The sequence below is a fragment of the Mauremys reevesii genome, linkage group 3 (genome assembly GCF_016161935.1).
Source record: "Mauremys reevesii isolate NIE-2019 linkage group 3, ASM1616193v1, whole genome shotgun sequence".
NCBI classification, from domain to species: domain Eukaryota; kingdom Metazoa; phylum Chordata; order Testudines; family Geoemydidae; genus Mauremys; species Mauremys reevesii.
In genome coordinates, this window is record NC_052625.1 from 140,943,443 (window position 1) to 140,966,301 (window position 22,859).

At 41.5% G+C, this 22,859-nt stretch overlaps 1 protein-coding gene across 12 annotated transcripts in view; it reads left to right on the forward strand.

Annotated features, from left to right (window-relative positions):
- Positions 1-22,859, forward strand: part of MAP3K7 (mitogen-activated protein kinase kinase kinase 7) — an 81,501-nt gene that overhangs the window by 50,685 nt on the left and 7,957 nt on the right. For 5 of the 12 annotated variants that reach the window (XM_039529124.1, XM_039529125.1, XM_039529118.1 and 2 more), the window contains 4 exons: positions 360-519; positions 4,328-4,408; positions 12,635-12,702; positions 22,501-22,615. In XM_039529124.1, the coding sequence (XP_039385058.1) occupies positions 360-519; positions 4,328-4,408; positions 12,635-12,702; positions 22,501-22,615 (424 nt within the window). The remainder of the gene's footprint in view (positions 1-359; positions 520-4,327; positions 4,409-12,634; positions 12,703-22,500; positions 22,616-22,859) is intronic. The other 7 variants (XM_039529115.1, XM_039529116.1, XM_039529117.1 and 4 more) reach the window with 7 other exon arrangements.

Consider the following 22,859-nt stretch of genomic DNA (forward strand, 5'->3'; position numbering starts at 1 on the left):
GGACTGAGTGGACTTGTAGATTCTAAAGTTTTACATGGTTTTATTTTTTAATGCAGTTATTTTTTGTACATAATTCTACATTTGTAATTTCAACTTTCATGATAGAGATTGCACTACAGTACTAGGTGAATTGAAAAATATTATCATTTTTACAGTGCAAATATTTGTAATAAAAATATCAAGTGAGCACTGTACACTTTTTATTCTGTATTGTAATTGAAATCAACCTATTTGAAAATGTAGAAAACATCTAAAAATATTTAAGTTAAATGTATTCTATTGTTTAACAGCACGATTAACACAATTAATTTTTTTAATTACTTGACAGCCCTATTGAAAATGTAACACTGTTTTAACAGGGTGACCCTGGCCGTTTGAGTTTACCTCCATCTCGCGGGAGCAGCGTGGAAAGCTTATCAGATGTTCGTGGACGACCACAGTCAACTCTTGTTTCAGGAGAAGGCAAGAGGATGAGTGCTGACATGTCTGAAATAGAAGCAAGAATTACTGGTACGCCAGGTAAAAATAAATAATAAAGTTAGGGGGGAGAAAGGTGAAAGGAGCTACTTTTAATAAGATGAGTCCTGTGAGGTAACTCTCTTAACTGGACATGGATTCTTTATTATTAATTTGTCCATTATTTTTTAAGAATTTATATGAATAGGCTTGGTAGAATATTTATTAATTAATTTTTTGTAATTTTGACAATTGTACATTTTTTAAAATTATTTTTATTCTATTTTTAACTATATTTAGTTTTACAATTGCAGGAAATTAAGGGTGGGTTGGAGTTAGGGCAGTGCTGAAAGCAGAATTGCAGGGGACTCCTTGCATGGCCAAGGGGCCCAAGACACCGTAGTACATGGTGCAGATGAGGCTGTGGTCCTGGCCATGGGTCTCTGCTCCACCAGGACAGGGCTCTGAGGAAGAAGACAAGCCCCTCCAGTTGTCAGGGAGGCCACACCAGTGCTTATAAGCTCTCGCCCAGCAATGGCCCCTGTACTCCTGGCTGGTGGGTGAGTGAGCCAGGTCATGAGGGCTGAGCTGCAGAGGACTCCCAGCACGGCTGTGGAGCCGGTGACACCCAATCTTTGCAGGCATAAGGTGCGGGGAAGGCTACAGTCCTGGTGAGGCTGAGCAGAGACCTCTTGCACTCCCAGCTGGTGAAAGAGCATGGCTGTGACAGTAGGGCTGCAGAGGGCTCCCTACATTGCTGAAGGGCCGGTGACACCCAATCCCTGCAGGCGCAAGGTGCAAGGAAAGTTGTGGTCCTAGCCAGGCAAAGCAGAGAGCCCCTCACCAGGACTGTCAGGAGGAGGCTTCCCTGAGGGAGCCTACCTCGCTGCCAAATGGCTCCTAAGGACAGACATTCAGCAGTGGGATAGCTTCCTCCCTGGCTGGGGGCTTGTCCTCTTCCTCCTTGCAGTCCTGGCCATGGGGGTCTTCACTCTGCCCCACATGAACCACAGCCTGCAGGGATCCAGTGTCACTGGCCCCACATCATGCAGGGGAGCCCTCTGCATCTCTACCCCACTCGCTTCCTCCCATGACAGCAGGGCTGCAGCGAGCTCTCTCTGCTGCTGTAGAGCCACTGAGGTCAATTCCTGCAGGCACAAAGTGTGGAGGAGAAGCTGCACTTGGGCCAACGGTTACACTAAAACTGAGGAAAAAATATCCATCAGTAACAGCTGTAATCAACATTTACTGACCTCTATCGATTTAAATCAAATCCTGCCAAGTCTAGATACAAAGAGACCAGCTCCTTTCACCTTTGTGCACTCAAATATGAGAGGAATTTTTTTTAAAATGTGTGTAGTTTGAGATTACAGAAAAGATTACTTTTGATTGCCTTTAAAATGGCTAAATTAGATTTTGCTTGTATTACGTAAACTTGGGATTCTTTGGTATGAGCCTTGTTTCGTTAATACAAGTTTCTCTCTGCTTCTGAGTGTTCTCCATCCATTGTCATTTTTATTATTTGAATTACATTTCATTCAAAACTACGTTCAAACTATTTTAAAATGCAGGAGGTGGATTTAAAAGCAGTATTATTTCCACCAGTAAATTGAAAAACAAATTTTGACAGAAAATAGGTGCAAACTGGTAATTTAGTTATGTCGTTGGAAAGATCAGATATAAATATAACCCTCCGATTTCTCCCCAGAGAAGCAGAACTTGGATGTTTTTGTAAAGAATTTTAGCTACACGTATTTTGCCAGGTTGCAAAAGCTGCTCCTTTATTTATATGGTGGATCATTGATGTAAGATGAAATTTAGGATACTAGCCACATTAAATGCATAATTTTATGTGAAAGCTGAGTGACTGAGTATGTGTTTTCCCAATAAGCAAATTAACAAAACATTATACCTGGCAGGCAAAAACTGCTTTCTAGTTCCCATTTTCACTGTTTATTAACTTTTCATAATTTTAAATGGGCCTTTTTATTGACCTACAGCCTTAGATTTATAGAATCCAGACACAATAACTGCCACGTTTAATCGGATCTTATCTAGTTGGGCCAATATTTTTCCATCACTCTGAAAATTTGTAGTAATCACTTTTTCACATATTGGAATGTACTGGGTGTTCTGACTCTCTTGTGCACCAGGACTATTAAACTGTCTTATTCAACCCAGGAGAGAGAGAATTTTTTTTTTTTACTTTGATAATGTCTAAAGGCCTGTTGTGGGATGACATAGTCCCTGTCCTAAAAAGTTTATAATCTCATTTGAACATTATAGTATCAATCCAGGATGGATTACTGGTTTTTTTGTTTTATTACTCTAACTAGTTGACTGCAATTACTTCTTGATAGCCTTCGCCCCTAGCTTGTTCAAATATGTATTCATCAAGGGTCTAGCCACCACAAGGCAATTGTGTCCTTACCCAACAATAGTCTGCGGTGTTCTGGTTTATTTTAATAATCTGGGCCTCATTCAAGTCTCTCATTGATACAGAACAAATGCAACTCATTTGACCACCCAGTGAAAGTTTGGAATCAGCCCACTCTACTTTCCTTAACTAGATTCTTTTAAGTATTGCCAGTAATTATATCCAAGTACGTTGTTCTGAGATTTTGTTATAGCTGTTTTGTTTTTTTTAAAATTCCTCCTAACTAAAGATAGTTGATTTGAATGGGACAAGTATAAGGGAACAGAGTTCATTTCAGGCAGTGGCAAACTGGTAGAAATCAGGCCATGTAAATCTAAGCAGGTTTTTGTGACTTAAGTTGGAAACAGCAAAAACAATGGTTTCTTATCCTCATTAACTATGTTACAGAGAACAACATACTATGATCTAAAGAAATTTTGTTGCTATGTGAGGATAAGGCTTTTGTCAAGAATAAATAAAACAAAGTATTTTAAGAATTACCTAATCTTCTTGTTCCATCTATTATTAGACTGGCCATAGAAACAAATCAGGCAGTGCATATTTATGTCAGTCACTGAGAGTTCTTTCAGGTAAACATGCCAGAGCAGTTCTCCTTTGGGAGCTGCATTCACAAATCTGTTTCAAATGGGACGTAGTTATTTAATCTTTAAACTACAGACCTTTATTTTACTACTGCTTCCTCTTACCACATATGGCAAAATGAACTTTTGTAAGTCTGTTTTATGGTGTTTGATGTGATTTAGAATAGATACAAATTCCACTTCAACGAATATGAGGGTTTTGTTTTCAATAGTTCCATGAATGGGATGCTTGATTCTAAAGTATTTAGGTTGGTATGCAGTGGCCAGTTTTACAAAACAACAAGCATTTAGTCAGAGGGCACTTTACCAACGTTTGAAGCAGTTCTTCAAATTTTGTAATATTAAAGTGAGCTTCCTTTGAACATTGCTTGGATTTCACTTTACAGGAGATGTCAAAGAAAATGAAAGCACCCAACATGAAAATGTAAACTTATTTATAAACAATGTTAGCCTGAGACTAGAATAAAACTATTGAGGAAGTATTATAAAACTTAAAACAATTAAGGAAATACATTTATTAGTAATATGCAGGTGAACTGGAATAAGTCAATATTTGTCTTCCATTCTGATGGTTGCACTTTTCCCTTCCTCATTGCCATGCTGCTTTGTCTGTTGAGTTTTGTGTTGCTAACGACAGCTAATTGTTGTATTGACAGCTAGTTCTGTTTTGCTTTTAACAATTTCTTTACTATTTTTAAGCATGAATAGAAAGCTGTGCAGTTTATTCTGTGTGACACGTTTTGCATGTACTTTAGTTTAACAGTATATGAGAATTGAATTATGTATTTAATCATTTGCTGTTACCATTGTAGCTGTTAGCATGTGTATTGTGTGTGTATGTGTATTTTTTCAGCCTATTCCAAGCCTAAACGGGGCCATCGTAAAACTGCTTCATTTGGCAACATTCTGGATGTCCCTGCAATCATCATACCAGGTATCACAGACCATGTGAGCGGGTCTATTGATAAGATGCTGGAATAACAATCACATTATTTAAAAAAAAAAAAAATACTTTTTGCTCCAGTTCAGAGTGCAGATGGAGGCCGTCCAGTAAGATTTTTTATGATGTCCTTGTTTTAAAAAAAAAACAACCAAAAAAAAAAAAAAAAAAGCTTGCCAACGTGCGATCCTCTTTGCCTTGTCGCCTAGATTGGTCCAGCCAAGGGCTCAATCCTATCTCTTGGTACTAAAGACTATCTCACGTATGAAGCAAAATTGCAGAGAAATCATGTATGTGCAGTATTTTTATATATACATGTACACATATACGTATAGTCATTGGAGCAGGGATTTGAACTTGTCTCCCACATCCTAGGTGAGTGCTTTAAGGCTAGGGGGGATGAAAACTGCTACAAAAGGGTCAGCGTAGTCACTGACTCATCCCCTGGGAATGCAAGGTTTACAAGTGGCAGCTCTGTGCCTCAAACCTCCCTTTTACATGGAGCAGGCTGAGGCAGGACCCACCCTCCCTCCACTTCAGGTGGTAAAATTCCAGGTTTGGTTAGGACCTGCTGTGGGTATTACGCTAACTGCCCTTTTTTAGGGGGGTTGGGAAGGAATTTCTCCCCCCCCTTTTTTTTTTTCCACCTTCCCCACAGCAGGTTCAGGAAGGGCTCTGTTTATGCTTGGCCTTAAAGGCGGTAGGCTGTCTCTCGCAATTCATTAAGTGTAGGGTGGATGTCCAGTGCAGGTACTCCATAGGAAAGGTATACAATGACCAGATAAATGGCTTGGAAAAGGACTTAAAAGAGGTGTTTTGTTAAAGGAACAAACTGGGGACAGTTGGGGACTCCCATTCTTATAGCCTGCCTTAATCCTCCTATGAGGGGAGGTGGATGGTATGGTCCCGGCAGTGGATTTGCTGAAGGGACCCGGATGGAAAAAGAGCAGGAGCTGGTAAAAGCCCCCTGGGTAATTACAGAATAAACATGGGGTTACTTGCACTGTACACTTTTATCCACTGGGTAGTCCCAGACATCTGATAATAAAGTTGCGGCCAGATTAAACCCACATCAAGTATCTCCTGTCCTTCTTTCGGTATAGCCAGACAATGACAATGAATAGTCATTGGGCCAGAGAGCAAGAATAACTCTATAGCCCAGTGGTTACAGCATCCACCTAGGATGTGGGAGATGCAAGTTCAAGTTCCTGCTCCAACGACCGTCTTTTTCTTTATATATCACGGACCAGCTTCAGCAAAATAGATTGAAACCCACATCAGGATATCCCATTTCCTGATGTTCAGGGCACCTCTCTTGCAGTGTAGGAGATCCATGTTCAGATCCCTTCTCCATAGCAGATAAAGGGGTAATTGAACCTGCTGAGATCACCACCTCTGGCACTTTCATGACACCAGCCCAAAAATGTTATGGTAATGTTGAAACAAACCATTTAATTTCAGTGTTACTGAACAGAACATTTCAAATTTTTGTTTCAGTCAAAACTGTTTTTGACAAACTTAACACAAATTAGTTTCAAGTCCCCTAAAACTGCATTTATCAGCAAATAAACTATTCACTGAATTTTTTTTCCAGCTCTAGTTCAGACTCAGTGCTGTCATCTATAAGCAGTATATTGGGTTGCAAACTGTTAGAGTGTGGCCAGGTTTTCCTCTAAAGCCCTCAAGATGGCAGCCCCAACATGCTTTTGTTGTTTTTACCCCTCCCTTTCCCTTTCCAGAAAGCCTTCCCTCTCATTTAATTTAACCTTTTAAAAAAAATATCAATTTTGTATCAGATTTCCCCCAGTGTTGAGATATTTACTGAGATCATTAATAGATTTACATTTTGTATATACTACATATAATCATAACTTTTTATCCAAAGAGCTTTGCAAACTAGATATACAGATCTCTTCCACTGAAATACAGCCTTGTTCAGGGTAGATAACAGCAAAACTTTACTATGCTTTGGGACAAAGTGAAGACTACCTTATTTAAATAAAGCTTTCAGAGGAATTTGACGTAAACCAAATGTATTTTGCCCAAACTAGAATAGGGCTAACAAATGACCACAAGTGGTTAAGAACTTCATTTTGCATCTTATCCAAAAGATCACAAATGTGCTCCCTAAGGAACTGGGAGAGTACTGACTTAGTACAAGAGCTATCTCCTGAATCACCATTTCTTATGTATTTGTTTTCCTTGGAGGCCTCTCATTCATGGACTGATCAGGCTGCTTAGTTTATTTAATGTAAATATGCTATAACTCAAAGTGGTATGTTTGCAAGATAAAGAGCTTTGATATATTTTCTAAACTCCCATCCTTTCTAAACACTTTTTGAAATATCCTGCATGAGTATAATTCTTATTCATTTGAGACCCTGACATTTAAAACAGATAAAACCGGAGTTTGCCATTAGTGTGCCAAGCTTTAAACACAAAACAAAACCAGTAAAATGGATTCATGAGACTCAGTTCTAGTTTACAGTTTGGTAGCTAATCTTCCAGGGTTGTTATAGGTATGTATCCATATGAACATACAAAAGTACACCTTTCTTATTTTTAGTTCCAGCAGATATAGCATGGACACTGCAAACCAGTATTTTAAAAAAAGAAAAAAAGCCTGGCCCACCAAAGTATTAATAGCCAGGTGTTTTAAAGTATGTATTGAACAATAATGCAAAATACAACTCAGATAAGTAAGCAACCAGTTTTAAAAAGCTAGTCAGTCAGGAAGTATCTGATAAATCCTGTTTACATTACAGTATTCTTGCAGTGGCAACTCCATTTATTAGACAGTTTATGCATATACCTTGTGTGCTTTGGGCTGTATGTTACATCAACTAAAAATGCTGGACTACCAAAGTGAGGCTTATTGTATTTATAGTACTGTGGTCCTTAGTTTAAAAACTTGATTATCACCACTCTATTAGTGGCACTATTTTCATACTATATTCCATATTCCAAATATAGGAGTGCCACAAATAACTGCAATAAGGCTGATTTTACCTAGACTCTATAGTTTTACATTTTTAATAGTGGATGGTCTACATAGTGCCATGTAAAGCATAATGTCTCAAACAACAAAGCCCCTGCCCCAAAGAAGCTAGTCAAGTCACAAGTCAATTCAATACATAACTGCAGCACAGAATAAATACAGAGCTTTGCTGATCTGTATACCATTGATGTTGTGTATATCACAGGTGAGTCTTGGGAATGGAGATTAAGGGAGTTAGTTGATATTTTTCAGAATATCTATAGAAAGGCATAGATGCTTTAGAGGCTGCTATTCCAATTTCCATCACTTTATCAATCAACTGATAGCATTGTTTTGTAGTCATCAGTAGTACCTCCATGTTTTTTCAGGTTAAATATCTTTAAACTTTTTGTACACCCAGAAACAAATGTTCACAACTAAAATTACACCACTCCCTGCTAAATGTGATTTGGAGATAAATTACACAGTCAACAATTAATACAAACATAGAATATGCTTTTATAAACTTGCATTCATTTTATTAGAATGTCCAGTTTTTTCCCCCCTTCAATATCTCTCATTTACAAATGACTTAGTTTTAACAGTTTTTCAGGTGAGGTATAATCTTAAAATATTTTGCATAGATTAGTTTTAAAAGAAATAGTTAAACCAAAATATTAGATACCTCATTATTATAAAAGCCCTCATATAATATTATCAAGGGTAGTATTTTCTTTTCGGTGGCCTTAAAAACTGTTCATGTCTAGTCCCTTTTTAAAGAAGGAAATGTAAACGTTCAAGCCTCCATGAATTGGATTGACGTGGAAAACTTCATGTTGGAAACATAATTTTCTGCAGTGGGATGCACCTTACGAGGTGCACAGGACAGAGGAGAAAAAAACCATTTCTATGGATATGATAAGGTCCTTGAGACAGAACATGCCTTCTAAAAGCATGCAGTAAAGGAATCCTACTACCACAGATCTGTGGTTTGTAGGAGAGGTACTCCTCTTCTTTGTACTTAGAAGGCATGCCAGCAAAGGTGCCCTGAGGAACACCTGAATTAAAATAATTTTATATTACTGGCATCAGGGGTATGTGTCAGGGAATATTTTCAGGAGAAAGTGCCTGGCCACTGGAGCTTCAAACTCCACAAATATCAGGATTTTACTCCAAGTGAAGTGAGAACTTCCTCTTTATGTAAAAGTTAACCAAGTTTTGTGGCGTGGTTTCCTTTGTAGTATAGATTAATTAATATTGGCCTTATGCAAAATACATAACAGCATTACCATTTAAACAAACCCCAAACCCTATGCATTAAAAAGGCTGTCAATGATCTGCTAACATAACCTATTGCAAAAACATTACGGTTACAAAAAGAAGCATTCAAATGTTAGGAAATGCTAGATTTAAGGTTGCCTGTGTAACCTTATTTCTGCCCTCTTGTGTATATGAACTATGATAACGGGAAGTCTGTAGCAGATCCAGGAATAGAATCCAGTCTTTCCTGGATCCCAGATTCATGCCTTTAAAATTCAAAAGAACACACCATATTTTCTCTTGTAGCCCTCTGCTTCAGTCACTGACCATGCTGCACTGAATGAGGCATGGGTCTTTGTAGAAAAATGTGTGTTTGTGTAATTAAAAACAAAGCTAAAGGAGAATGAAAAGGGAAAGAGCTTGGAGAAAGGAGAGAATCTTGGCAGGAGACAAAACATGAGGGAGATTCTGTGGAGGACAGAAAGATGGGTGACAGAGCCTTGGGAAGGTTAGAGAGGGAGTGGAGTGTGTGTGGGCGGAAGGAGGATTTACCTATGCAAGACAGTGCGGGAGAGGAAGCAGCGCGTATGTGAGAGTTGTTGTTGGAGCAAAGAGAACCAGGGGAAGCTGCAGATTTTAATTAGGGGCGATTGAGTTGCGTGTGTGTGGACTTTTGGAGTATGTCTGCACCGCAACTTGGAGATGCGATTCCCAGTGAAGGTAGACAGATTTGAGCTAGAATGCTAAAAATTGCAGCATGGACATCGCAGCAGTGGCTTGGGCTAGCCACCCAGGCTCAGATCCAAGGGTTCAGGCAGGTTTGGACTTGCACGGCTAGCCCAAGCCACTGCCGATACCACAACGTCCACACTGCTATTTTTGAGCTAGTTCAAGTCTACACTGGGAATCACACCTCCCAGCTATAGTGTGGACATATCCTTAGAGGCTAAGAGGGAGCCTGTATAATTTTTTTTAAAGAGGGTAGGAAGTGTTTTGGTGATTTTGATGCGCAGGGAGATTGAGAGAATTTTTTGGGCAGAGAGGCAGGAGAAAGGTAGAAATTTTTTCATTCCATCAACTTCTTTGTGTTTTCACTTTTTACCCTTACAGTTTATACTTTTAGTTTAATGGCAGTATTGACATATATGAAAATACAGCATACTTATTCTAGTAACCTTAACTCTGACCCACAAGATATATGACATGCATCCAACGAAGTGGGTATTCACCCACGAAAGCTCATGCTCCAAAACGTCTGTTAGTCTATAAGGTGCCACAGGACTCTTTGCTGCTTTTACAAGATATATGTAGACTCTCTTGACACGTGCATAACTGCACAACAATTTAGAAATGGCCCTTGCTCCAAATATCTTATTAAACTTTTTATGTTACATCAACTACCATACCATAAATGGTATATACTGCTCCATTGGTTTAGTTACATGTTTGTATTGGCATCCCATCCTTTCTTTAAAAAAAACCAAAAAAAAACACCTTCTTTTCTAGTTCATGAGCGAGCAAACACTCCAAAGAACATTTTATTTCCTCACTTGAGGATCCAGGCATCTGAAATTTATTTTTCATTACAGCTGCCTTTTTCAAACCAGATGAGTAATTGGTTGATAGTTGAATTGTAATCTTAAAATCCAATAAATTGTTGAAATCCTGCCACTGTGCATCACTTTCTGCTTTTAGATATTGTACATAACTAATGTGTATTCACTTTTTGTCAATTTTCATTAAATTGTTCTAGGTTCCTGTAAAGAGAAAATTTTAAACCAGTTATTTTAAAAACTAGAGTAAGAGCAAGTTCAAAACAACTTAAAAAAAAATGTACAAAGACTAGAACTAATTAAAGTCAAGGAAATGTATTCCATCTTCATATTCCTAAATTGACATTAATCTTGATTCTGGAGCAACAAGTATTTGTTGATTTGCTGTCTTTGTTTCTGCTTTGTCTGAATGTTTTGCCAGATGTCTGTTGTAGTTTATGCTAATTAAAACGACATTGCATAATAGAGCTTGCTTTTTCCTCATGCTACTAACTTGGAGGTCTCTCATTTAAAGGCATTCTATTCTCATTCACTATAACACAATCAGTTGGTCTCTTCCTGCCCTCAAAAAGTGTTCATTTTTACTTCCACCCCACCCTGACTATTTTAACTTTTTGGCAACCATGATCTAATGTTTCAGAAACACATGTGCCGGGTTCTTTAAATTCACAAATGTTGCTAATCTGAAATGAGAATTCCAGATATTTTTTGCAAGCTTATTTCAGACGGGCTAATTTTAGAATGGTGCTGTTGAATGAAATGTGCACATAATTGTTGTATCAGTCATGAGTGGATCATCTATATCTTGAGTTCCAAGATGAGTTGCAGCTACTATCAACAGCATAATTCTTCTGTTTATGAATAATCCTGTTTTTAATGGCCAAGTAGTTATATTAAATGGAAGAGTTTAATAATTCTCACCTGGTGCCTTACTGGATCTCTGGTCGCTTTACAAACATGCATTAAGCCTTGCAACATCACTTTTACATTGGTAAGTATTTATTTATTTCCCCAAATTACTGATGTAGAAAATTAAGTTACTGAGAGGTTATAACTCATTTATGGTCAGACAGCAAATCAGTGTCAGAGCTGAGAATATAACCCCAATTTCAGACAGCCTTGTCCCGTTCTCTAACCTATAAGCTGTTCTCTCCCTTAGGTACTTTTAGAATTTCTTGAATTTAAATGTCAGGTGACAAACTGGAGATGATGGTACTAAGAACTTTTCACTTTCTGGTAGTGTGTTTTTAGAACAGACAGATCTGCTGCACAGAAATCCAGGTTAAAGAACTTCATAATTTGTGATGTCTTAAACTGTGTAGATGAGATTAGATAGCCATTCTCACTTTTAATTTGATGTGGAAATTAAAACTTCTATCTAGAAAGGCTGCTAAGTCATATTGAAATGACCCAGCATAAATATCTAAGAGTTTAAAAAATAAGCTGCATGTTACAAAACATTGAGTTCTGACTGTTGAATTCTATGGGCGTATGAGGCTGTAACTGTTATAGTACATGTTCTAAATGCTACCTACTGGTAGAAAAGTTACATAATGCAGGTTGAAGACCAAAAATCTTGAGCATTGTCAGCTGTTACTCATGATGTTTTAGTGTTTCCTTTTGGGCAGCTGACCTGTTGTCATCTCAGGAGACACTATAAACAATATTAATAAAAATCAAAGTACCAAGGGAAATTGTAAAATACAATGGATTATGTAACATAAGACTTAGTTTCATAAACATTTCCTTGATGGATTAGCAGTATTAAAATGTAAACTATTTTCAATAGCTCTCAGTGGTGGATAATTGCTAATGGGTGGAAAGAGAAGAGGAAAGATTACAGCATTGTGTTCAGTAGATTGATATAGCAAGATGTGACATAGCTAGAGAACAACTTCCTGCCCTGATTTTCAGAATAGGAAGTATTTTTGCTCATAAAAGATGACTAAGAGCTTTATTTTGACTTAAAGTGGAATATGTTTTCTTATAGCTTCTTAATATATGTGAGAGGAACATAACACAGACAGAACACTCTGCTGTGTGCTACTTCAAAGAACAACAGGTTAGAGCTGGCAGCATCTTATCGTAGCAGCCTTGCTCTAGAAATGCCCATAACGTAACTCACTTGAAATAGATGTCGTCATCAGCCCCAATTCCCAAGTGCTAATCCTGTTCAAACACATGTGACAGAAGATGGTGGAGTAGAGTGCAGAAGCTATTCATGTGGTAGGAGTGGTTATTGTATTAGGATATACTTTCTCTTGACAGGCCAGCATTTTTTGAGTTAAAATTCTGCAGCTGTCTCTCTCTCCCTCTCTCACTTTCTCTCTGTGGATTTGTACAAATTCCAAGCTCCTGCTGCAACAGTCGCACCCTTCTTATTTTGTTTCTGAGCAGATTTTAGTGTTTTGTTTTGTCTTTTTTTCCAAGCAGGAAACGGACAACAGAGGCGGAGATCCATTCAAGACCTTAGTGTTGCTGTAACAGAATCCAATCAGGTAAATCTTTCAGCCTGTAGCTTCTTTCTTTGTCTTTCGTGAACATTTAGGTGAAATCAACTGTAAACTTATACTGTGTAGAGCTAGTCTTTAAAACTTCATCTATGTGATATGGGGTAATTTAATTTACAAAACATAGTATCTGTTGTTTTACCATCTAAAATAAAATCTGTGAAAGGGCAGCTTATGAAAGATGTCTAGGTGACAAGTTTCTTGATTACAACTTACCTAAGCAGCACATGTAATATTTATTCAAAAATATATTTTGTTTGTGCATGCTGCATAATTTTGTATGTACTGGTAATGAACCTCAACATAGTATTATCTCTCAAATCTAAATGGTTAGTTATGATGGTCTCTCTCTCTACTTTTTGGAATAAAATGTAATAGTGAAGTACTATAGCAAGGTCTTGTTACTAAGACTTTATTACTTTTACAAGATATTTACTAGTAACTATTGCTTTTTGTGTCATGATGTCTAGATACCATGGTAACAAGCATGGTGATACATTCTGAAGTATGAAATATTAAAAGTAAACAGATGTCTCAAATGACCAAAGTACAGTTAGTGGTGCTTTAGCCTTGTTTGTTTTGGTGGTGTTCATTTAATTGCTAATTTGTCGATGTCAGTAATTCACAGTGGGTTTTTAATCATTAGTGTGAATTAGCAAGGTTCTACTGTAATTTTAAGATCCCTGCTGTAGTTTGAACATGGAAAAATAGGAGCTCAGTGTGTTAATCGGGTTAATCAGGTTTCCATATTAAACAGCCTACTGTAGTAATCCAAAATAGGTGGTAATTTTAAGGGTGTATACTCATCAAAGAGATTAACATTTGATCTCTCTTCAATTTCATGCAGTGTTGTAGCAACAGAAACCTTGTCCATCCCCCAAAATCTAATTTGTCTGGTTTATTTGGGAATATGTGCATATAGCAGAAGAAAGCATCAGAATCAATTTTAAAATTTCAAAACGTTTTTATTACATACCAAACATATGGCTTTTTAAATGAAAGCATTCTACAAATACAAGCACAGTAATAAATCATTCTACATTTACTTAGTCAAGCAGTGTAATTAGAGAAAAGACTTGAAAGAAAATTGAAACAATTTTGATGATTATTCTGTAACATGTTTAATTATTTTATGATTAAGGTTTCAATGCACTTCTGTCACACCTATATGCCACTATTTTATGCAATATTAAAATATTTTATGTAAGTTCTTTTATATAACTTTCAATTCCTTCTGTTAGCTTTAAAAATTGTTTGCAGATACCAGATTATAATACTAGTAGGTTAGACATATAGTATTTGTATTGGATTTTTTTAACTTTCATGTATCCTGCCTTTGAAAGCTTCTATGTGCTACTTTCTAAGAGATTCTAGCTGTGTTCCTGCCAGATAATTGCTCCTTTGACCAGGAATAACAGCAAAAGGCTTTTTCACCTCATAGTTTTCTGCTGGTACCTTTGTTTACACAAGAGAGCAGAACATGATGATGCTGGTGTAGCTTTCACTATTTTCCTTTTCTTCCCTCCTACCTGTGCCAGCCGAAGGGTTAGAAATCTGTATATCTTTTGTTTTACATTTCTCTTAGGTCTGTCAGTCTGAAATTCTATTCATATTCAATTTATATTTTGCATTTTCAAGTGCCCTATTATAAGTATGAATCATAGTGTAGCGTACAAGATAAGCAGAATAAAGTAATACCTTAAAAGTCATAAGTACACTGTAGATAATGTTTTGCACTATTGGTATAAATAAGTCACAGGTTTTTGTGTTCTTGTTTTTGAGGTCTGTGAATGAGAAGCAGTGGAAAAGTCTAAAACGAAGACTCTTGAACTTGTAATAGAACTTTTCAATCACACAACGCATTAGTGTAGAAAGCAAGCAGGGTTGTCTCCTAGATATGCCCACTGCAGTCTTCACATGAGCGGGTCTTTGTCCAACTAGCTGGAAGAAAGTGGTGGTGTGCCTTCATCTGCTCCCTTAGAGCAGGTGGGGAGAAGGGCAAGAAGCATTTGGTGCCATATCAGGAGAAGGTCACTGCATTGTCCTTTCTGCTGACCGGAAGAGTTTGTGGGAGGGCAGTGGTATTTATTGCCCATGAAGCCCTGGAGGGCTTGAGGCACCCATATTTCATAGAGTGGGGAGCCAACCCCTTCCTTTTCCAAGACCCCTTTAAGCTTGCTGAGGAAGGGGGGTTGGGCTCCTACATCTGAAAAATTGGGGAGCCAAGCACCACCTTCTCCTCCTCCTTCCTGCACTGTACAGTTCATTGCCAGGTACTCCAATATTTTAAGTGAATGAAATTGTGGCCTAATAAACCACATTCATGGTCTCCTGTCCATTCACACCTGAAGACAGACAGAAGGACCTGAGACTGCTCCTTAAGTTCAAGGCCTATATTTATGGATTTCCATAACTCTGAGCTGAGCTCCTGCTATCCTTGAACTTTTTAATTTAAAACTTCAAAGTAATGATTTGCAGCAATATAAACAACCTACTAGATAAGAGGAAAAAATCAGTTTATAAAGAGGTTAGAAATCCACACAGCTCTGATCAGTTCACTTATATTCTCCACATAGAAATCATAGAATTGGAAGGGACCTCAGGAGGTCATCTAGTCCAACCCCCTGCTCAAGGCAGGACCAATCCCCAGACAGATTTTTGCCCCTGATCCCTAAATGGCCCCCTCAAGGATTGAACTCACAACCCTGAGTTTAGAAGGCCAATGCTTAAACCACTGAGCTATCCCTCCCCCCATTAAGATTAAATAGGATGCAACAGGTGATGGATCTTGCTAGCCGACTCCACTATTTGAGGGGATTGCTCATCAAATTGAATATTTTTTAAACAATATAAAATCAAACGTCGTTATAGCTGGGCAATGACTCACCGCTGCGGCGCCTCCTACTGGTCGTCCAGGGAATTAGCTCGCCAGCCTCTGGAGCGCCCTTTGAAGGCCCAAGTCTCGCCTGTTGCTAGCCCCCATGTCCCTCCCGGACCCCAGTGCCCCTCTATGTCAGGGTTTCTGCCCCTGCGGTACCCCACAGTCTCTTGTGGTCTCCCCTTCCTGGCAAACCCCCAACCCCCTATCTCCACCTCGTATACCATTTCAAATTATATATAAATATATTTTCCTTCCTCCACCACTTTCATTGCAAACATCCTTCTTCTCTACATCTTTGTAGTCTCTCCTTAAACCCACTTCTTCACCTAGTCTTCATCAATGATCAGTTATGGCACTGTTTGCTTCCATTCCCACACCCTTTAAGCCACACACTGCATTGGTTGCCAGTGAAGTGACAGGTGATTTTCAGAATGTTGGTTACAATCTATAAAGCCTTAAATGGTCTAGTCCTGCTAAATTGGAGATTGCTTCTCCCTCTCTGCTCTGTCATGCTCTCTATTTCACTATCAATTCCAAGGAAAAAAATTGGCAGGAGTTTGCAGTAAATTATTCTTCATACCTAATTGCCTGCTCTAGCATTTGTTCTTATTAGAAACTCATTGGAGCCCAAACATGGAAAACTTTAACAGGAGATGCAACTTTTTCTTCAGGCTGAGTGAATGTAAATGCTGGAACCAGCACCTCTTCTGTTCCCAAAATAGGGCATGCAAGTCTTGTCCTGGAGGACAAATATCAGTCTTTTCTTAATGATGGGAAGATATTACATTGTTCTGTTTTGAATGTAGTTTAAATACCGTAGTGATTACTCCCTTTATAAATGTATTTGTATTGTCCAATTTAGATTTCTAAGCTTCTAAAGGCAAAGAGCTCTATAAACCACATATTTTATTAAGAGTGGTGCACAACTATGGTGCTATAATAAATAATCCAATTTGGACAAGCAGGATGAAAATGAAAGTACATATAATCCAGGCTAAGTTTAGTTTGTATACCATTTTTTTGAAAAACTATTTTTAATTTTAGTTTACCTTGTCTTCATATACATTTGTACAGTGCCTAGCACAATGGAGCCTCAATCCTGATGGGTGCCTCTGAGCATGATTACAGTATAAATATTAAATCATGCATAGTCTTCATCTTCATTGTCCTATAGTTCCTTCACAATTCCTCATTTCAGCATTGTGATAACTGAAAACCATGCATTATCTGGCCCATTTGTAGTTGTGTTTGGAAAAAAACTAATGTACAAGAGGGAGATCTGTTGGGTTTTTTCTCTCAGACTGATCACAGCCATCAGAGATCTAGTGTCTGTATTTTGCTGATTTTGTCAAGGGAGGTCACGTCTCCTCCCCCTCTCAACAACAAAATACAAATTCTGATGTTACAGACTTAATTTCCACCATTTGCAGCTGGAGGACTATCACTATTATATTGTGTTGCTGCTATGATTAGAAATGTTGTCCAACACTAATTCCTGGTATTGAATGGCATTATCAGCGTGGTCAGTCTAATGCTGTGCAAATAATGATTTGTTGTTTGGCTGAATATTGCATCCAGGGCATGAATAACTGAATACACTAAGCCAGGGGCGTTCAACCTTTTCCAGTTTGTGACACCCCATAGGGATAGCTCAGTGGTTTGAGCATTAGCCTGCTAAACCCAGCGTTGTGAGTTCAATGTTCAAGGGGGCCATTTAGGGATCAGAGGCAAAAATCTGTCTGGGGATTGGTCCTGCTTTGAGCAGAGGGTTGGACTAGATGACCTCCTTAGGTCCCTTCCAAGCATAATATTCTATATTCTGTGATTACAATTTTTAAAAAATTGCGACATCCATTCCCATAAAGAAAAGATGGGTGGATCCTCTGGACTTCTTGACAACCCATGCACTGAGTCACATTTTTTCTAATTTTCTCCAGCACAGAATTCTTCGAGTGCTTGCTTGTGTCGATTCCATTCTAGGTGTGTGAGCACCCACGTGCACAGTTGTCAGACATTTTTGCCTTAGCAGTATCCGTAGGGCTGGTTGTTGCGCACCCTTGAGTGCCACGCTCATGCATTGGTATATCAGGCACCGCCGGCCCTATGTCTTCTCAGTTCCTTCTTACTGCTTGTGGTGGTTGGTCGGAGTGCCTCTTTCCCTTGCTTCACAAGTGGTCAGCATTTTTTTCCTACTCGAACCTCTGGTTCCAGCTGTAAATTGTTTTAGTAGATTGGTTAGTAAGTAGCGGTTAAGTACTGTCAGGGTCCCGGCGGGGACTTTGCCCCAGGCCAGGGCATGCCCAGTCTCTGGGTTTTAAGCCATGCTCTGACTGCAACAGGCCTTCTATACCTGTTAGTGAACCGCATGGGGGAGTCCAACGTTAAAGAGAATGTCACATCTTTAAGAACTTTCGTCCCAGGATACAGAAATAATGCGACATTCGCTTGAAGACCCTCCTCTTGGAGGCCGCTTTTCACCCAGCCTTGGAGCTGGCCTGGACGCAACACCCAGCACCTTGGCCTCGGTATGTAGCATGCCCCTGGCACCGGGTTCTTCCCAGCACTGATCCACTTCACCAGTGCCCAGGAAGAAGACTAAGAGGGACCTGGCACCGAGCAAGTCGGATCAGGAGGAATTGGGCAAAGGACCCTGCGTGGGCTGTCCTCCCACGCTGGAGCCGCAAGGGGTCACGCCCCCTAGGGGACCTTCTGCCCCTTAAGGGATCCACCACCAACTCTGGGGAGCGGTAGGAGACCCAGGCTGATGGCATAGTCAACGCCCTCCCAGCGCACAGAGAGCAACTGACTTTCCCGGCACAGCTGGCACGCGTGTGGTGATGGACCCAGCGAAGGATCCCTATGAGGGCAAGCCAGCCATGAAGGCCTCCCAGAAGATGAGTGAGCTGGGCTGGCATCTGGAGCCAAGGCAGAGCCCTTTTTCACCACATCCTTGGTCTCCGCGTCAGCCCAGGTCACCAGTTCGCCGTTACAGGTCACCAGCACCGTGCTCCCGGTCTCCGCCCTCGTTCCAGGCCTCACCCAGAGGAAGGTGCTGGTTGCCTTAGTCAGCACCGGTCATCTTCGCACCGGCGGTCACGGCACCAAGAACTCAGGGATGCTCCCCAACATGGTGTCACTCCCCATATTCCCAGCATCAGTCTAACAATTCAAGGCGCCAGTCACCCATGGCAACAGTTAGCCACCAGACTCAAGTGTCAGTTATCCCTCCCTGGTCACCGGAGGAGGATTTCTCTGGCATGGAGAGGGAGTTCAGCCCTTTGCTGACACAGCACTGTTGCAACTGGGCTCTGGGGGTTGCATCTGTCGCAGTGATGCCAACTTGGCAGCAGGGCCAGTAGCCAGCGCAGTGGCCTTATTGGAATATCTCGGGCATGTCAGTTATGCTGATGCCCCTGTCTCCAGTCCTTGGTCGTTGTGGTGGAGGAACAGGTGCCCACCCAGAGACCTCTTTCCCCTGCGGGGGATGATCCCTCAGACCCTCCCCCAGTGGTTCATTCATCGTCCTCTCCAGACGAGGCAGTGGCATTGCCCTCCCGTGCTAGCCCACCAGATGACTTTAAGGAGCACCAAGCCCTGCTCCAATGGGTGGCCACTAACTTAGGCCTCGAGGCGGAAGAGATGGCAGAGCAATCGGACACGGTGTTCAATGTACTCTCCGTGTCCACCCCTGCACGTGTCACACTCCCAGTGCATGAAGGAATCCTGAACATTGCCAGAACAAATTGGCAAAAGCTGTCCTCTATCCCGCTCACTTCCAAGAGGGCTGAGGAAAAGTATTTTGTTCCCGCCAAGGGGTTTGAATAATTATATACCCACCTGTCCCCGGGGCCGTTGGTCGTGTCAGCAGCCAACGAAAAGGACAAGCGGGGGCCTGCTAGTTCCACCCCAAGAAATAAGGAGGCCAAGAGACTGGATCTTTTTGGAAGAAAAATTTATTTAACGGCCAGTTCCAGGTAGCAGACCACCAGGCTTTTTTGGGGCATTATAATTTTAACCTGTGGGACTCTCTCCACAAGTTTAAGGACTCCATGCCCCAGGAGGCAGCCCAAGAATTCGGGGCTCTTGTGGAGGAAAGTCCCGCAGCAGCTTGGTGCTCCCTCCAGATGTTCTGGGATGCGGCCAACTCGGCAGCCAGGGTAGTCGCCTCGGCGGTGGTCATGAGGCACAGCCCCTGGCTTGAGACATAGATCTACTGTTCGATGGAGTCGGGCTGTTTTCCGATCAGACGGACATGAGGCTGCACAATCTGAAGGACATTCAAGCCACCCTGTGCTCCCTGGGGATGCATACGCCTGAGTCTGCGATGAAGCCATTCCAGTCGCCTCCGCCCTTCCTCCTCCCATTCACCCGTGCAGCCTGGCCCGGCAAAATACCACGGAGGCCTGAAGCAGGCGTTTTGAGGGTGCACTCGAGAGTGACACCCCAATCACCTCCCCAGATCTGCCCCATCTTTTCCTCAACCATCTCCATCCCTACCGTTCAGCCTGGTTGAGACTCACCTCGGACCATTGGGTACTAGAAATTGTCACTGGACTACACCCTTCAGTTTTTGCCTGCCCCTCCCCCCGGCCCCTTCTTCCCCGTCCCTCTTCAGGAACCCTTCTCACGAACAACTCATTGTTCAGAAGATAACCTCCTGCAACTGAGGGAAGTGGAGGAGGTCCTCAAGAAATGAGGGGGGAAGGTTTCTACTCCCACTATTTCCTGATCCCGAAGGCAAAAGGGAACTTACTTCCCATTCTGGACCTGACACGACTCAACAAGTATCTCAAGAAGTTGAAGTTTTGCGTGGTATCCCTGGCCTCCAACATTTCTTCCCTGGATCCAGGAGACTGGTACACTGCTCTCAACTTGAAAGATGCTTATTTCCATATCTCTATCTTTCAAGGGCACAGACTGTTTCTCCATTTTATGGTGGGCCAGTGCCATTTCCAGTTCACAGAGCTCCCCTTTGGCCTCTCCTTGACTCCGTAGGTCTTTACAAAATGAATGGCCCCAGTAGCCGCTTACCTGAGGCATCAGGGAGTCTAGGTCTACCCTTATCTCCACGATTGGTTCATCAAGGGCAGATCATGGTATCAAGTGCAGAGCAGTCTCAATCTGCTGCGGTCCACATGCCGCAACGTGGGCTTGTTAGTGAACGAAAAGAAGTTGACCCTCGTACCAGTGCAACTGATAGAGTTTATCGGTGCACGTGGGCCAGGGCCTTCTTTCTGGAGACCCATTTCTGAGCCATGTTAGATGTAATTTCCCGTGTGAGGCACCACCCACTCATCACCGTGTGCACTTGCCGAAGGCTGCTAAGCCACATGGATGCTTGTAATTACGTGGTATGTCATGTCCCACTCCACCTCCAGGTGCTGCAGGTGTAGTTGGCATCAGTCTACATTCCCAACAGGCACAACCTGGACGTGGTAGTCAAGGTACATCCAGGCATCACTGGCGTGGTGGATGGACCCCACATCAGTGTTGCAGGGAGTCCTCTTGGCGTCCCCATCGCTAACTCTGGTGTTGGACGCCAGGCTGTGGAGCCCACCTGGGCAAGCTCAGTACACAGAGCCATGGTCGGGGGTCGACTGCACCCTCCACATAAATGTCAGGAAGCTCAAGGCGGTTCACTTGGCCTGCCAGGCTTTTCGGTTCCAGTTACAAGGCAAAATGGTTCAAGTCATAACTGACAACACTGCCACAGTGTTTTATATCAACAAACAGGGTGGAGCCAGGTCATCAGCCCTCAGACTGTGGGGACTTCTGTGTGCAGCATGCCATCCATCTTGTGGCAGCACACCTCCCCGGAACCAGGAACGTCTTGGCAGATCACCTCAGCAGAACCGTCTCATCTCGCCACAAGTGGCCTCTCCACCCCAATGTGGTCAACCAGATCTTCCGAAAGTCCTCAGGTGGACTTGTTCGCGACTCACAAGAACAGGAAATGCTGCCGATTCTGTTCATTTCAGGGGGTCGACAGGCCAAAGGCAGCACGCGAGCCGATTTTACTGTGGCACGCTGCTGCTGGCCTGGGGTCCTCGCCGCTGGCCCTGCTCAGCCTCCTGCCGGCCTTGATGGATGGAACCCCGGGCGGGCAGCGGGCTCAGTGGGGCCAGCGACCAGGACCAAGCTGGCGGATGGAACCCCAGACGGAACTCAGCCCGCTGCTGGCCTGGGGTCCCAGCTGCCAGTCCACTCAGCCCTCTACCAGTCTGGGGTTCCATCCGCTGGCCCCTGTAAATATAAAATGTATTACTGGCACGCAAAACCTTTAAATTACTGCGAATAAATGAAGACTTGGCACACCACTTCTGAAAGGTTGCTGACCCCTGTTCTAGTGAATGCAGCTTCTGACTGTACTGTGATAATTATGTAGAATCATAATGGGATGCTCAAAATGCAGCCTCTTGAGTACATTGTATAAGGCCGAGCCCAGCCGCCCAGGGAGGTGGGGCTCAGCTTACAGGCCCCCGGATGAAGCCTTGGGCTTTGTTGTCCCCGTTTCTTTCCCCTCCCCTTCCTCCTGGGGGGGGGGGGTAGGGCTTAGGTGGGCTCAGGCTTCAGTCTCCCCTCCTCAGGTTATGTAGTAATTTTTGTTGTCCGACAGGGGTCGTGATGCAATGAAGTTTGAGAACTGCTGTTATACTTCTCATCTAAAATTTATCTTTGGGTGAAATGATTCCTATATAATTTCTATATATTCTAAAGTTTATCAAGCGTTTTGAGAACTTTGAGAACTAAAAAGAACTATAGAAATGAATGCTCTTGTTTCTTTGAGTTATATCCAAAAAGGCTAGTAAAACAAACTCTTGAACCAGTCTTCCCGTCTTTTGGTTTTGTCACTGTCACATGAGACTATAAGAGTCTTATTTTAAAATCTTGTTTTATTTGTGCAGGAGAGCAGAAACAGCAGTAGGTCATCTAGTCCTAGTGTGAGAATGATCACTACCCCAGGACCAACCTCTGAAAAGCCAGCTCGTAGTCTTCCCTGGACACCTGATGAATCTACAGGTGATGTTTGATTATTTTTTTTGTTCTTTTGTTTATTCTTGTCTTAACATTCTGAGAGGTTTATTTTATAATATATTTTGATTAAGATCAATGTGTGTGTAAACTTTACAAAGAAATTGAATAATAGAACAATTGATTGGTTTTAGTTTTCTGACTCTCATTTAAACCATTACTGCATTTGCTCACTGGTTGTACAAATTCTTTAAGTAGACGCAATGATATTACATAAACTCTTAACTATAGT